General features: G+C 42.7%; 1 protein-coding gene across 1 annotated transcript; it reads left to right on the forward strand.

The window, feature by feature from the left end:
* Positions 1-12,873: 12,873 nt before the first annotated feature.
* LOC139330372 (transmembrane protein 125) lies at positions 12,874-15,675 on the forward strand. The gene has a single exon (XM_070961242.1). It carries the CDS (start codon positions 13,004-13,006, stop codon positions 13,700-13,702), a length of 699 nt encoding a protein of 232 aa, XP_070817343.1. The 5' UTR covers positions 12,874-13,003; the 3' UTR covers positions 13,703-15,675.
* The last annotated feature ends 1,176 nt before the right edge of the window (positions 15,676-16,851 follow it).

Consider the following 16,851-nt stretch of genomic DNA (forward strand, 5'->3'; position numbering starts at 1 on the left):
AGAATAAACAATTGGTGTGAACGGCAGTCCTATTCAACAACTTGTTTTGCGGCTATATTTACATATCAAACATTGTGAACTGCATCAAAGACAGACATTAAAAATAGATGTAAAAGTAGGGGACAAGCTGAGGATGGTTGGAGTCAAATTAGAATACTGTTCTCATATAGGAGATCTAAATACATCACAACACACACGTCCATATTCTGAGCATAAGAGGAACTGATATCCGTCATCCTGATAATGTTCAAGCCTTGTTCTTTTATTCATTTTTGGAATAAAACATATTGGGATCTACTCTATAGGACACTAAAGGTATAAAATGTTATTTTATATCCAACCAGTGTGGTACATCTCCAGGCTACAGAGGAGGGAACTGAATGCGAGGTACTCTTGGCACAGCCAAAGCAAATCAATCAATAACAGCCATTGTGTCAGAGATGCCATGTTTGATGTGTTATGCCATATTGAGACTATTTATTAGAAGAAACAATTAACTGTGAAGCCATTGTTTCTCTGAAATGATGACATGGTTTACATGCTATGTGTCAACTGCACAGATTGACGTATAATCTAGGAATAATCCAGCTGTCCAGACACAGTCATGCTCTCTCATTCTCTGTCACATACACAATATTATACCCAACACAACTACACTGATTACTTTTTGTTCTTTGGTCTATAAATAAGACTTCTCTGTCTGCATTTGCCATTCTGTGGTAGCACCACAATGTGCAAGTGACTAACTGTGAATCAAGCACTTGATCTAATTTTGGATCATGGCCATGGTGAGGATGAAAATATCAAAGATGAAGATGTGGTGGAGGAGGAAGCGATTCTGAGTACAATCCAGATCCTCAAGAATCAACAGATGACGAGGAATATGCCAACACGGCATAACGGCTCAACACAACAATGATCTGAAACTGTTTGATAATTGATTAAGAGTCATTAAACATTTCCAAATTCCATGTTAAAAACAACATATGTGTGGGTTAGTCAGAAAAAATAAGACATTTGATGACTCACTTAAAGGACCAGTGAGGGGGATTTAGTGGCATCTAGTGGTAAGGTTGCAGATTGCAACCAACTGAATACCCCTCACCTCACCATCCCCTTCAAGTGTGCAGGAGAACTTGTGGTGGCTGTGAAATTCACAAAAAAAAAAAAAAAAAAAGAAAGAAGAAGAACAAATAGCAGTGCAACATGGCGGACTCTGTGGAAGAGCGTTCAGTTTTGCCATATTCTGCCAATAGATCCCCCCAAATCTTATGCACTGGACCTTTAAGGAAATCATGAAATGGAATTCATTGACCTGTTTTCCTCCTATTTTCTGGCATTTTGTACACCAAATAATTAACTGATTAATTGAGAAAATGGATCAGTCATGAAAACAATCATTAGCTGTTGCCCTAATCACATTCTGCAGCTCATGTCCATGAATGACATGGACACCGACATCACCATGCATACATACATCAACAGCATCTTTATTCTCCCTATTCTACAAAATGAGATGCCTAAAAATGCATATCCATAATACTAAACATCATATTTGAAATATTGTTGGTATGATTATGATCCCATGGAAGCACAAAGGTTGAATACACGTTGAATAGGACAGACTCTATCTATGGATGTGAATATCACTGATACAGTTGACAAAGAAATCTCTCAAAGTGCTCAGATTTTAAAATCTACACCTCTGTCAAGCTGGGTACACTCCATCTGAAGCTGAAGAAGATCATGATATAATGAAAAGCTCCAGAGCAGCAGTCAGCTTCTGTTTCCAAGGTCAAGAATGAACTTCGAGTCTTCAAATCACAAATAAAGTTTACATAACTGTGGAGGGAGCAGTGGCAAAAAAACAATAAGGTCACAACGTGTTTCGACCTTACTGATTATATTAATATTATATCACTCAATCGGTAATGGCTGTAGGCGTTATTGATGAGCTTTGCGCGGAGACAAATTGCGTCTTTTCCCTCGGAGACAGGGTGGGTTAAATGACTTCTGCTCTGTAGACCAGATGAGCATTCAGCCCCATCGGCGGATATCATCATCACAGTGTGGCTTTTATATATTAGAGCTGTCATACTCCGTGTCATGCGCTGCGGTTCCCCACGGGGACCCACGGCGGTGCGAAGGTCGATTCACCGACTCTCTGTCCCCTCCCATCGGCGTCCCCTGCCGCCGTGCGCGGCCACACCTGCATTAAACGGGGGAAGTCCGGCCGGTGGAGAGCGAGAGAGAGAGACTGAAGGGAGCCGAGAGCGGAGGCAGGAAGCGGAGCACCTCCAGCGGCCCCCATCGCTTGACTGTGGACCCCTGATCCGAGAAGGAAAGGGGTTGAAAGCATGAAGGCAGTGACCGGTGGCACTGAGAGCTTGCAAGCGTGGACGCAGGCTGGGAATGGGATTACAGGCGAAACAGTCCGGCACAGTTCGGCACAGAAGAGACCGAGTCTGAGAAGCTGAGCGCACAGGTAAGATATGCCTCTGATCAACTAGACAGACAGAAAGAAGAAGCCCCGGTCCAACTTTTCTTTAAATCAAACAGCTTTTCCTCTCAATTACTTGCTTTCTTCGCTGTTATTTTAAACTTATTTTAAGGTGCTAAATTATCCCCGTTCCTCTTACTCACCCATGAATATATATATATATATATATATATATATATATATATATATATATATATATATATATATATATATATATATATATATATATATATATATATATAAAAAACAATAATGAAAAATGTATATAATATAATATAATGGCAAACCAATTACTGAATTATGAGAAAGCATTCCTCCATGCCGCCTATATTTGGGAGTTCATAACGTATTTATTTTAGAGTGAACCGAGGAAAAAAAAAAAAAAAAAAAGCTATTGTGGCGTAATATTATTCAAATAACTATTGCTATAAACATAATTACCTACAGCTCAATATGTGTGAGTGTGACTTCCTATTTTCACATTTTGTTTTATTCATGTAGCTATTATCTATTTTTCAGAGCAGACAGATGATCTGGTTCTATGTATTTGTTCCTGAACTCATGTGTTATTATTCGTTGTCTAGTTGCTTTTTTGTATAACCCATGTATCACCATCATGATCTTCAAAGTCATCTGAAGTTTCCAGATGAAAAGCAACCTCTGTTGTTTGTACTTGGACTTGCTGGAAGGCTCAACTATGACAAAAACTGATACAAAAGCCATATTTTGTTCACTAATCATTCTGCAATGTTCTTACCGCTCATTCTCACCTGCAGCTGAACAGTAAATCATTAATTAAGCAACACATAAGCAGACTAGGCTGCAGATTCACACGCATTCACCTCTAAATGCATCTTTTCTTAATGAATTTAACCATGACGTCCGAGAGTATCTATGAACGACAGGAATCTGCTTTGTGTTGGCACTTTTTCCCCAGCAGGGTAATATAATGTGTGTTCTGGACTTTCCCAAAAATATGAATTGCCTGTTTTACTTTCATTGAAAACAAGGAAGTAAAACATGTTGACATTGTACCAAACTCTAACCTTTGCACTGGCGAAATGGTAAGAGCTCATAATGTGGGGTGTAGATCATCACACATCACATGACACACTGTCATATACTTTGAGGTCATGGCGGAAAATTCATAAACTGAAGAAAGAGGAAGTGTTGCCAATGCTGTATTCAACAGATCAATACACTGACCAGGCGCAACCCTCTGTGCCACTTTCCTCATCTCGATCTGTTGTAACTAATCTAAAGAGCACAGATGAATCACAACAGGCCGTCTGAAGTAGGTAACATGCTGCCCCTCTCTCTCTACACTGAATATACTTTTCTATTAAGATGAGGTCTAACTCTTAAAAACAAGTCAGGGTGAAAACATGTGACAGACCACATTAGAAACGAGCCTACAGTCAACACAGAGCAGAGAAAGCAGGAGGAAAACAAAGTGATGATTGCTGATTGTGTCTGTGGATGACCGTGCAAAGTGAAGGAGTTATATGAGAGCTTGGTATAAGTGAGGTGTGTGTGTGTGTGTGTGTGTGTGTGTGTGTGTGTGTGTGTGTGTGTGTGTGTGTGTGTGTGTGTGTGTGTGTGTGTGTGTGTGTGTGTGTGTGTGTGTGTGTGTGTGTGTGTGTGTGACATGGATCCCAGACAAAGAGTGGAGCAGAGAGTAGGCCAGAATCTTAAATATCCCCAAGAGGCGTTTTGTTTCACAGTCAGCAGATACACAGTCAGGTAGCCTGTGTAGTGTGTCATCAATAGCAGCTGTACCGACTGCGTCCACCTCTGTCCCCCGCCATAAAATGTGTCCACCTATCAGCACAATCAGTTCGGTTCAACCAATTCAGTGTAGTGAGAGTTGGTGGAAGATTACGTGGATTTCTATGTTCAGAAAAGTCGTTATCTCTTGCAGCCTACCCATCTCAAAATGCTAAACTAAACTGCAGGCTGCTTTTTGCAGTTTATTTTAGAGTCTACAGCCACATAAGCAGCTTTAGAGGCTGTACTGTGCTAAGTGCTAACATCACTAGGCAAACATTTTCAATGCCATGCTGATATTTAGCTGCTATAATGTTTGCCGTGTTCTCTAGTTTAGTTTACCTCGTAAGAAAGCTATCGTTTGCCAAGTAAGGAGAGTGAAGGCTGATTGGAAAGTCATTAGTTTTGCAGGTATTTGGCTGGCCAGGACCAGTTGCTAGGCAACCAGGAAGCTACAGATCTATAGTCAAAGTAATAGTCTGACACTATGACCCCTTGTAAAATGGCGAATTGCTGTATCTAAACCTCAGTTAATTCTGAGATATTTCACGTGAAGACACAAATATCAACCTCATGGTGGCGCAAGAGAAAGACACAGGGGATCACCAAAGCTAGAAGGCTTGTGGGTTTTAATCTCTCAGGAACACGAATGTACAAAGTTTCATAGGAATCTACATGGATGCAAATATCAAAGCACCAGTCTCTCCGCCTAAATCATAAGATGCTGCTGCGGTATAGAGACGTCAATTCAGGTAGTCAACAAAATAAGATAGACAGCCAAACATCGAGATAGCCATCTCATTCATTAAAATCATTATCACCAGACAGCCGATATCAAATTAGAATATGCTGAGTATCACTTCTGAACCCACAAGAGGAAAGGGGGAGGGTTACAAAAAAAAGGCTGAAGAAAAAAAGAAAAGGTAGCCTCTTTCCCATCGTCAGCAGGAGTGAAGCAGAAGGGGACCAGCATGTTAATTGGTGATTTGATTAGCGCTTTAATATTGCAGCTGTGCACGACAGACGAAAGCAGCTGGCTGTCCAGAGGTTTTTCTTTCTGAATCAACAGTCACTCCTCTGATGCAGGGACCAACACATCTTAGTCTTATGCATGTCATTCAGGTAATTTCCTCCAACTCCCCCCTAAAAAAAAAAAAAAACTTTGCTTGTGTTTGGTAATAGAGACTATTGGATGGAAGCAGAAACATTCAAGACATTTTGAGTTGGGCCCAGCATTTAAGAGCCCCATTTGGCTCCTGCCATAGTAAAGGGGCTGAATGGGGCCCAGAGCTTGTGCTAAACTCAACTAAATTGGGTGGGCTACGTTCTTGCCAGCAGCAGTGTGAGAGGAGGAAGCTCTATTCAAATGTGCTAAATGCCAACAGATGGAATATGTTTTCTGTGCATTTTCATGAATCACATTTTGATTATCTGGGCCTATATTGTTAATGTGTGTTTGTGTCAGTTAATAATACCGAGGAATCTTACTGAGGATGATGATCAGGTGGATTTCTGATGCAGGGAATGATGGGGAGTAGATGTAAGAGGAAATGAGGGGGTAATGACACCACCGTCTCGCTGAGAACACAGTGCAAACACCACAGCATGAAAACAGGTGCAGCACGCTGTGTGTATGTGTGTGCTTGCATGCATTATGCCACAGGGGCTTTTGAGTCAGGCAGCATTACCTGGAGCCAGAGGGAAATCTGTGACAAAGACGAGTAATCCCCCCACCCCCCACCCCCCACCCCATACGCACATCTCTCTCTCCGACACCAAAACGCCAGAGCAGACAGCAGACGGGAGAGATAAGAAGTTACCCAGATAAAGGAGCACTGGTGGTGAGACAGATGAGGAGAGGAGAGAGGTACAACAAAGTAAGGAAGGTGTGGAAGGCTGGGGAGATAAGGAGGGAAAACAAATGGCGATGAGAGTGTGTGTTTGGATGTGGATAAGGTGTCAGGGGGGCAGGTCTTGGCTGGTCGTGCCGGTTGGGGTGATGCTGTGCCATAAGCAGAGAAACGAGCTCTCTCTGAATGAAATCAGGAGCCAGAGCATAAGAGGGAGAGGTTTGTTAAAAGTCTCCAGAAAAGTCATTGGCTGTTAAGAGTCTTCAGCCAAGCTAGCATGCAGCATGCTAACATGCTCACAATAACAACACAGATGCAGGTGTAATGTTTACCTTAATTATCTTAACGTCTACTAATTAGCACCACAAACACAAAGGACAAGTGAGGCTGATGGGGATGTTTAGATCTAGTCAGAAACCGAAGCAGATGTAACCTGATGATGGCGCTCAGTGAAGAGAGGATCCCAAAAAAAGGATCAGAATTCACCTCGAGGGGGACACGCCTTTTCCAGTTTTCTCTGCAATCATCCCATAGTTTCCAGACATTTCACTCAAAAGATCTAATGTGAACTCATGGTGGCACTAAAGAAAAAGTCAGAGAATCACCAGTGTTCAGGTTACATCCTTTGGGGACCATGAATGCCTCAACAAAATTTAATGGCAATCCATTCAATAGCTGACGAGAGATTTAGACCAAAGTAGTGGATCAACCAGCTGGCCAGCCAGTGTTGTCATTTGCAGAGGCATGCTGCTAACATGGCTAAAAATAAATTACTGGTTTGTGACGAAAATGGCTATGGCTGCAACATTTAAATGATTCCAGCTGAGGGGCACATCTGTGCATCCCCTCCTTTCTTAGAATTTAAATGGCTCTCATTTTGATTGGGCTTGTAATTTGGACGATATGATAAAAAACTATAACCAGACATCAGTCTTGCTGGAGGTGAAGCATCTTTGAGATTTGAACAAAGTTGCTGTTGAAGCTCTTATTCACTGGCAGAACAGGTGACGACTAAATACCGAAGCCCTGCTAAAGAGGGCCATAGGGATGAGTTTACGGTATGTGCAGCTGATGTAAAGGTCTTCCTTTCTCTCTTTCTGTCTTAGGTTTTCCTTTGTGATCCCTGACAGAGTGAGGACAGTGACACTGACTTGGCCATTGTCTCCTCAATGTTTCCGGACAGAGTGAGGCTCCCTGGGTGCCTCTGCTGTCCGTTGTGACTGTACAGAAGAAAGAAAGGTCCAGCTTGTCTGCATAAAGACCTATTCAGCATAATTTCTCTTTGCCAGCCACACTTGCAACCCCAAGAACAGCAATGAAGCCTCAGCACTATCCTTAGCCCCAAGCCTACCCCTCTCCTCTAACCTCCTTATCCCTATCCCACTCTCTCAGCCTGTTCCTATCCCCAGCCCCAGCTTCAGCCTCAGCCCTCTGCCCCAGTCGGAGTCCCAGATGACAGCTCAGAAACATCCGTTACCCTCCCACTCCACACGAGCCTTCTTTCCTCTCCCTCCAGCCCCCGTGGCGCTTGGCACCAATGCCCATCACATAGACAGATGGAGCCAACCCTGACCCCTCTCCTCGCCCGTGGGGACGCCAAGAGATTCAACGCCTGACTAGAGGAGGGGTTGTGAGTGTGTGTGGGGGGAGACAGGAAGGAGAGCGGAGGAGAGTATTGCTTTGTCACCACGGCAACACATCGCCTTGTCTCCCGTGGAGTCCCCTTCAGCCTAACCCAAGGCCCGCGGATGAAAACGCACGCAGCAGGAAATTCAGCAGCAGGACCAGAAGGACCTCGTTTTGTCCTCCCCCCTAAATTGCGCCTGACATATTTTTGCTTTGATTATTTGGCGGAGATATCTCGTTCCACATTTGTGTGGAGAGAAGATGCGAACATTGACAAAATTCTGAATACCGGAAACATCATTTGAAAGAAACAGGAAACCACAAGAAGACTGATGCCAAAATTCGGAAGGAAAGCCTGCTCCTCATCCTGAAGTGTTGGCTAAGTTTTTCTGAATGCCACAAAAGTTTCATTCTGAGCCACCCACTTCCTTTTCCCTCTGGCCTCTGTGAACTAAATGAATTACAACAAGAACCGCAATCGCCTGGTAAATATATTGCCATTTTTACTTGCAAATCAACACATGGGAGGGATTTTTTTTACAGTAATAAAGACTTTTTCATTGGACCTTCCAAACCCGGATAAAGCAGAGCAAACGTTTCCCCACCAGCAAAAAGGAAATACATGTGGGACTCCAGTCAGAGCCTTGCTGGGTGTGCATGCATGTCTTTATCTAAGCTGTAACATCCAACATTACACCTCTGCTAACTGGTCCGACATCCACTTCGTGTCAAGGCATTTGCAGATTCATTCTCCTGACTAAAAATCCCACCACAAACCCTGCAACTTTCATGAGAAGCAAGATATTGGCTCCTCCGTTTTCACTGGATGTTGTTGCGGTCTTCTAAGCTACTCTGCTGACCAGCATTCTGATTAGCATATAATGCGAGACAACCAATTTTAAAAGAACCACGAATCAACAATAAAATGAGACACTAATGGCCGGTGAAATGAGTTCAGCGGGCTGACATAACAGAGGGGGGAATACCGGAGTCCCAAAGCTTCCCAGGTAATTGGAGTGCAGTATAGTGTTTTTTACTCCGAAGCACAGCTCCTCTGGTGACCTTGCAGGCTGAAAACCTAGATGAGGCAGACACAGGGAGAGGAAGAGAGAGAATGATACTCGATGTCCAAGGTTTCCGATTATCTTTGGGATTTTCATCATTACTCTCTGTGCATTTGCACAACATACAATGTTTGGACTGTTAGCGTCAATCTGTCGTTTTAGTTTTCGACTGCAGGGCCGAGCACACAGGACACACTTATTATTCCTGTCACTTAAAAGGAACCCATTTAGGCTTTTCCTCAGATATAGTATCTGTTTCAAATAAATTGTGATAATGATCAGTGGTGCAGCTTTCTATAGCCGCTGTGAGATACTTCAGACAGTGAAATAAGCAGATAGTACTGTCGGTTTTTGATGGGTGCGTTACTGTCAGACTCAACTGTCAATCCAAAATGCCCTAATTGGGCCAAATGAAGGTATAAAGTGGATCATCAATAATGCTGCTTCTCAGTCGGATACAGAGGCACATCAGCGGATCCGTGTTTTATGAATATGCAAAAACACTGAGGGAGTTGTGTGAAAATTCACAGCTGAGGTGTGAAGATTCATCGTTAGACATAATGTACAGGAGGTTTTTAATGCACAGGTGTAGAGGACTGAGATGTTTCATTCTTGACTAAAAGGCACCTTTAGATGGTGCGACAACAGCTATCGTACCAGTTTATCGCCTCAGCTCCTAATCAGCCTCACAGTGCAAAGTAGGACCACCATTTTTGATTCCCAACCAGGTTTCTCTCACAACTGTCAATCCAAAATTGCACAATCTAAAGGTGCCTTTAGCGACTTTGATTCTGGATGACCAGAGCGCCGTGACCCCTGAAAAGACTGAGTCATGTGGAAAAGTGTAAATTGTTTTGTCTCTGTACCTGTTTTCTGTTATTTAAAAGGAAGCCAGTGGAGAGTGAAGCTGTGAGTCAGTGCTTTCGTAAAGATATTTATGAGGCCAATATGACACGGATGACATGACGGAGTGTAGAGGTCATACAAGTGATAAAGAGGTAAAGCAGACACAGTTCAGTGTGTGTGTGTGTGTGTGTGTGTGTGTGTGTGTGTGTGTGTGTGTGTGTGTGTGTGTGTGTTTGTGTCTGTATGGATCAGAGTGTTAGAAAAACAACATAGATTAAGATACGTGTGAGGGTTCGATTTCATCTTCTGGTCTTTGTTGCGTGCCATCGCCTTTCGCTCGATCACCCGTTTGCGTCCCTGCTTCACTTTGCTGTGAGCTGCCTAATGAAACAGAAAATAATCTTTCATGAACTTGTACTGTATGAGGGGAGGTGATATTTCCAAAACCTTAATAAGACAGAGAGGTGGATAGTGGTGGAGTATCGCGTGTATTGTTTTTGTCGCCTTAACACCTTTTGGCGCCTCGACTTCAGACACAAAAAAGCATGAACACACACCTCAATTACTGTGCTATTTCTGTGGTGCTACCTGTCAGTGACACTGAGCTCAAACCAGCTGGGATTAATTAGTGACTCAACAAACACACACGCACACATACAAATGCACCTTCATCTCAGTCTTTGTGTGTGAAATATACACAATCACATCACAAGCGAATAAACACACATGCCAACACATGCACTTTTCATGTCTTCACCTTTTACTACTCATTTACAACTGTTCACTCCTGCAAAACACACACACACACACACAAGCACACACAGACACACACAATCACACGCGATCTCCCCTCAGATACAGGATGTGAAAAGCTTCCAGAACAGCACGTCGCCAATAAACACCCCTCCTTCTCTGCTGTAATTACCTCAGTCTTCATTTCACACCTTGCGTATGTGCTTCATATCTCCCCGTGTCAGTGTTGCTGCTCTGCTTCAGCACGAGGCAGCACCAGTCCACACTAATAGGAAATGTGATCTTGCATTTAGTTTGCAGTCTCTTCGAAACAGGTGGGAAAAACCTGATAGAAATTTGTCTGTTGCTGCCTATAAACTTGTTTTTAGAGGTGCCACAAGTAAAAAAAATAAAATAAAATAAAAAACCCAAGATTTTCTATTCCGAATGTGAGATCATGTTCTGCTTGTTCAGATTGACACTTTTTCCTTTTCTTTTTTCGCAAAGCAGTGTTTGTGTTAGCAAAATCCAAGACCAGCGAGGACAAGCTGTAACTCCTGTCAGCGAGTGCTGGGACGCGTGGGCTTGTGCCGCGCACTGCTGACTTTGATAGAAATAAAGCCGCTGACAGGTTTTAAAAGACAAGCTGTCGACAGCCATAACCTTGAGGATTGTTGTTTGTGTGTGTGCATCTGCTGTATATGTTTACATGAGTATGTTACGGGGATGTGATGTGGTTACAAACTACGGTGGGGAGATTAAATATGCTGAGGTAAGGTAAAGGCTGAGGGAGCAGAGGAGGGGGAATAAAACACAATATATATGAAAAGAAAGAAAGTGGCAGGTAGAATGAGAGTTTTTGATAGTTATGTGGCAAAATATATAACAGTGCAACAGTATGCACAGCATGGACAAAGCACATATTTGATAGAAAAGAAAATTAAATGGACCCAAAGCCCTGGAGAGTTCAAATAGGAGGATTCATTGAGTGAGCTGGTGTGGGTGTGTGTTTGGGAGGATGAGAGAAAGAAAATTTACATTTGTGCATTAGCCATTTGGGTGTGTGTGTGTGCATGCGTGCATGCGTGCGTGCATGCATGTGGATGGGTATTGTTTATTCTATCGGCAGCTGATGCCTGTTTTATCCAGCCACCTCGGTAGTGGCAACTCATTAGCATAGTGATAATGAGAGATAGAAAAGGTTGCCAGTGTCAGCACACTAAGCACACAACACCAAGTGTTTTACACAGTCAAAACAGCAAGTTTGGATGTTTGGAGAAAATGTGTGTGTGTGTGTGTGTGTGTGTGTGTGTGTGTGTGTGTGTGTGTGTGTGTGTGTGTGTGTGTGTGTGTGTGTCTCACCACACCCAGCATCACTGTAGGGTGTGGTCTGTTGCCTGTCACCACACGTTGAGGGTACAGTCACACATTCATGAAATTAGTTTAACTTTGGTGAACTCTGATATGAATTTCACCTCAGCAAACGATGGTCATTTGCCTGCATTCGCACATGTCTGACTGTACCCTGATGCCAAGTTGTGCTGAACAAATCCTCTGGGTGCACTTCTGCCTCACGACAGCGAGCTGAGAACTTCGAAAACTGGGAATTAGCACAACAGGATTTTTAGCTGGCGTGAAGTTACTCTTTAACTCTAACTAACCTTTCAAGGTATGTAAGACAAACAGACATTAAAGCTGCACTCTTTGTTCAGAGAGCCTTGAACAGTCAAAACAAAGAGGGTTTAAAGTCCACTTTTGGTCTCTGTGTAACTTGATGTCACCAGGCTCAGCTTGACACCAGAGAAACTGGCTGGTTAAGCATCCATGGACTCTGCGTTGTGCTCAGTGTAGGAATGATGGACAGGAAGACTGAATTTATTTCTGTGTTATCATTTCCTGTCTGCTTAAGAACAGAATATATGTGCCTGTCAGTTATATAGTTAGCTCGCCAGGGTCGACTCAGAGGCACATGATAAAAGATGAAGTTATTTTAGCACAACTGCTAGCTAGCTTGTTGGCCATGTTATGTGACCAATTTAGCATCATGATATGTGCTACATCCTTTCATTACAATTCTTAGCAGCATTTCAAAAAGTCAGCATGTTCATAGATGGGACATATTAGCATGGACTTGTTAAATTTGTGCATCCTACCTTGGGCATGTCTCTCTCTTACACAGCTGCCAGTTACAAATAGGCAAATGGTTAAATAAAACATGGATGGATTTATGTACAGTCCAAACCCTGTTACAGCTACATCTGTCTTCTCTTCCAGATGACTGCTGCTGCCCTGCAAAACCAGACTGGATTCTTTGCTTTGGATGTTGAAGTTGAAGGAAGGCCTGGACAGATAAAACTACAATACACTGAGCTCAGTCGAGTGTTTAAGTACATTTCATGTATTACTTTCCTCTGTATATTTGCCACCAACTCCAGCCACCTTTGAGTTTTTCAGGATAATATACGGAGCAATCCCATAAAACTTGCTGAACTCTCTGCAGGTCCTGACACACTTGTAATTGTTGGTGAATGAAATAAGGACTGAAAGGATTATCACGTGGATTCTGTCTTCTCTGTGGTGGCTGCGACCTTATTCAGAAGGGTGGGACTTGAATCAGGATGCCTGAACTGGACAACTTTGCCCCCCTGAGGGGTCCCAGAGGCCCTGAGCTGGGCCTAAATGGTCCTGCAGACCCACTTCGGATTCAGCATAGCATCCTGGAGGAGCAGGTGGAACTGTGGTGGTTTAGAGATCCTGGGAAGTCTCTGCTGTGCTACTGTGTGTCTGTACTTTTAATCCTGGGATGCGGGCTGGGCGGCGTTGGCCTTCTGTCCACCACCACCAGCGTTTCAAGCGAATGGCGGCTGGGGGCTGGCACAGCGCTCTGCCTGCTAGCCCTGGGAGTCCTGCTCAAACAGCTGCTCAGCTCGGCTGTGCAGGACATGAACTGCATTCGAAGCCGACAGCGGATCGACATGCTAAAAAGCGGTGGTTTATCGGACCTCCTTGTGGTTTTGATTACCGGGCTATCACTGCTGATTTGTGGAGGGGTTCTACTACGTCTGGCCCTGGCTAACCACATGCCGAAGCCTGGCCAAGCCCTTAATGACATGTACATCTCTGGAGTGGTTTTGCTTGCTGGAGGGGGGGCAGCAGTTGTGGGCGTTGGGATATACTCTGTTGTGGTGGTCCTGCTTGAAAGGACAAGGCACGGACGAAGGTTGGTGGATAGGGTTTTGAATATCTTCACTGTTTCTGGACACATGGACCGTCAGGCTCGCAGAGAGACTACCTCCAGTCTGGCTAATCTCATATGAGATGTGACCCTGCTAGAACTGTGCATTTTGGCCCCTTGCTCTTCATGTCAGAACATTTAGCCTCAACTAAATTAGAGCAGGCTTTAGTCAAATATTACAAGACATCATCCCTTACATGCCTCAGCTTTGTCAATAGCTGATAAGACTGTGTGTGAGGCAGAATGAGTTTGTAATATGTGCTTGGTGAAGATGTTAGCAATAAGCAATCAAATCTAAGGTCGAGAGAACTGATGAGTAACACACTGACAAAGAATCACTGCATGCCTATGCTCACAATACAGAAAATGTTCCAGTGCAGATTTTTTTCTCAACCAGTCACCAGGTGCAAATTCAGATGCTATGGCATATAATTTACACGTGAGAGGTATTTGAAAGCTGAAATCAGCATTTTATGAATGTTCTATAAATCTTACTCCATTCACAACAGTACAAATGCCAACTTGTTGGCAGTTTGGCAGCGGCAGTGTTAGTGGGCAGGACACCAATGTGAAAGCTTAGAAAAGAAGTAAAAACAAAAATGTGCTCAAGTGGTGTTTGGGGAGATTCCATGGATTAAAAAGCACACATAGCAGCTGAAAAACACCTGAAACTGGAGGGAAAAGTGTTGGTTCCCAAGAAGAGAAGAGAAATCTTTTGATGTAATTGTCATTTGATGGGTGCAGCAGGCTGGAAGTGAACACAAAGGCCCGTGGTGTGAGCATAGCCTACAATGAAATGGCTATTTTTATTTTTTAAGCTCTCCTCCACATGTTTAAACTCAAAGTTGTAAGAGGATTATGTCTACACAGATACTGTAGAGAGACAGAAACCTGTTTTATCGAAGGTGACACAAGGTAGTCGTTAAAGGGGTCATACAGAAATTGGACTGTCGCACATCCAAGATAATGTATTTGTCAAAGTGTCCTTGGGCCACACATCTGACCACTACCTGCTCAATTATTGTAAGATTTATGGATAAGAGCACCAGCAGAAAGGCTAAAATGTAAATGGGGGATTCGAATGACTGATAGATGGGACAACATAAATATGAACCGAAAATCATCTTTTTACATTTTCTTTGTGATTGATGCTCTGCGCTCACTCTGTCCATATTCGCTTGAAGACATGAAAATATTCAGCTGACAAATCTGAGGATTCTTTGACTGTGGGTCAGACTGAGGATGTCAGCGGGTGAGAGGCTGAACTGAACAGCTAATTGGAATGACTTGTCCCTGTGATTTCATATCTTTCCTCATTTTAATAATAATTTAACATCACACATGAAGTCGGACTGTGGCGTTTGTGACAGACCCTGTCAAAACCTCACGAACATTTGTCGACGCGTACATGAGACAAGACAACATGATTGTTGGAAAATTGTATCACAGCACTTTAGAATGTATGAATAATTTGTGTTTTTGTGCGTCGACATATTTTCAAGATTAATTGTTAATCTTACAGCACATTGTTTTCTTTAAACCAGCTTTAATCTATATTTTTGATATTAATACTGAATCAAATTACCCTGTAATGTAAAAATTTAGCTTGTTTTTATTATACAGGATGTTTGAGTCTCATTGTTCTCATCAATTCTGGTCAGCAAACATTTTCAGACATAAAGCTCTGAGTTATTTACCCCACGGTACACCACCTACAACACCACCAACGGGCAAACAAAGGTACAAAGTGGCTGATGAACTGGCTAGCACCCTACTAACAAATGATTTTCCTCATAAGTTGGTTGGTACCAAATCAGAGCTAAAGAATCGCTAAAGAGCTACTGGACTTAACATTCACCAGAAACAGAACTCTGTATAAATGCCAACGTGTCTGCTAATGGTCACGGTCCATGAGGGCAGTTTTATGACATCTAGTTTGCTCCCCGTGGCAGTGGATGGATGTCATTATCTACTGAGTAGAAGATACACGGGGCTGCACTGGGCTGCAAGTAGCGGACAGTCATAAACTAAAGAAAGCAAATAAATGTATTTCTCAAAGCCAACAATTTCTTTAAATTTGCATCATTTTTGAAAGGCAAAAAGTTTTGCTCCAAACATGAACTTGCCCACTGTTAAGCTAATAGTACCTTCTGAAGCACTCAGTGCGCGGCTGTCTTTCTTTTCATGTGTTTGGTGTGATTCAACATGTCCACAAACTGTGGCCAAGACAACAGAAGTTCATTGAGAAAGCGGGTTGCAGTAGTGTCATAGTGTCCAGAGGGTTGTTTCTTGATGGAAACTGTACTTAAGGCATTGTTGGACAGGTTTGGGGGGACTTAAAATAAATGACATCACACCGTCTTAATGAACCTCTGCAACTGCTGTGTTTGTCAACAAATTCACCATAAATAAGATGACATGGTGCTACTGTAGCTATAACTCAGCTCCGTGTGGCTAAAATTTATTAGTGCAGCTTTAAGATGGCTAGCAAGAGAGTGAAGAGTGAAATGAAGGATAGTTGCAATGTAGCCATGAAAACGTATTTCTGCCAACTTTGTGAAAATGTGACATTGGCTTACATTAAAAAGAAACTGGGATCCTTTTACAACATGTTTTTTTCCTGGAAATATGAAACCAGGGTCAAATTTATAGAAGGAGTAAGATGATGAATCAGCAGTCCAATTCCTTTGACTTGGGTTATATTGGTATGTTTTTAATGAGAGCAACGTCAAGTTATTTAAATCCCTGAAGCACTTCTTGAAAGAAAGAAGGGTGCACATTATTTGATTTTCATAAACCTGATTTATTCCAGCATCAAGTTGAATAATCTCAGCGCACTTCTCAGAATATGACTCATGGTTCACAAACAATTTGTCTTTAAGCATGAGGCTGTGGTTGGGGGTGACAATTGTAGTCCTAGCACTTCTGATTTATTAGATGCATTGCTGGCTCAGATAACAAGTCATTATCATTCCTCACAAAGCAGAATGGGGGAAATAACTGTTGGGGGAAAAACTCAGTGAAATTAAATCCATTACATCAACATGGCCAGTCATAGAATTTCAATGCACTTGCAAAAGTTTGAGCTGGGCTTTTAATGCGCTTCATCATTTTCACTCCTATAAGTGACTGTACAGTATGCTGATATTGCTGCATTGATATTACTGGGTCTCATTTGATTCCAGAAGTGTTAAAACATTCAATTTCAAAGCAAAAAAAGGTCCTTTACTG

Source organism: Chaetodon trifascialis, chromosome 4 (genome assembly GCF_039877785.1).
Source record: "Chaetodon trifascialis isolate fChaTrf1 chromosome 4, fChaTrf1.hap1, whole genome shotgun sequence".
Taxonomy (NCBI): domain Eukaryota; kingdom Metazoa; phylum Chordata; class Actinopteri; order Chaetodontiformes; family Chaetodontidae; genus Chaetodon; species Chaetodon trifascialis.

Coding starts and splice junctions, on each gene's coding strand:
- LOC139330372 (XM_070961242.1), top strand. CDS start 13,004: ATGCCTGAACTGGACAACTTTGCCCCCCTGAGGGGTCCCAGAGGCCCT.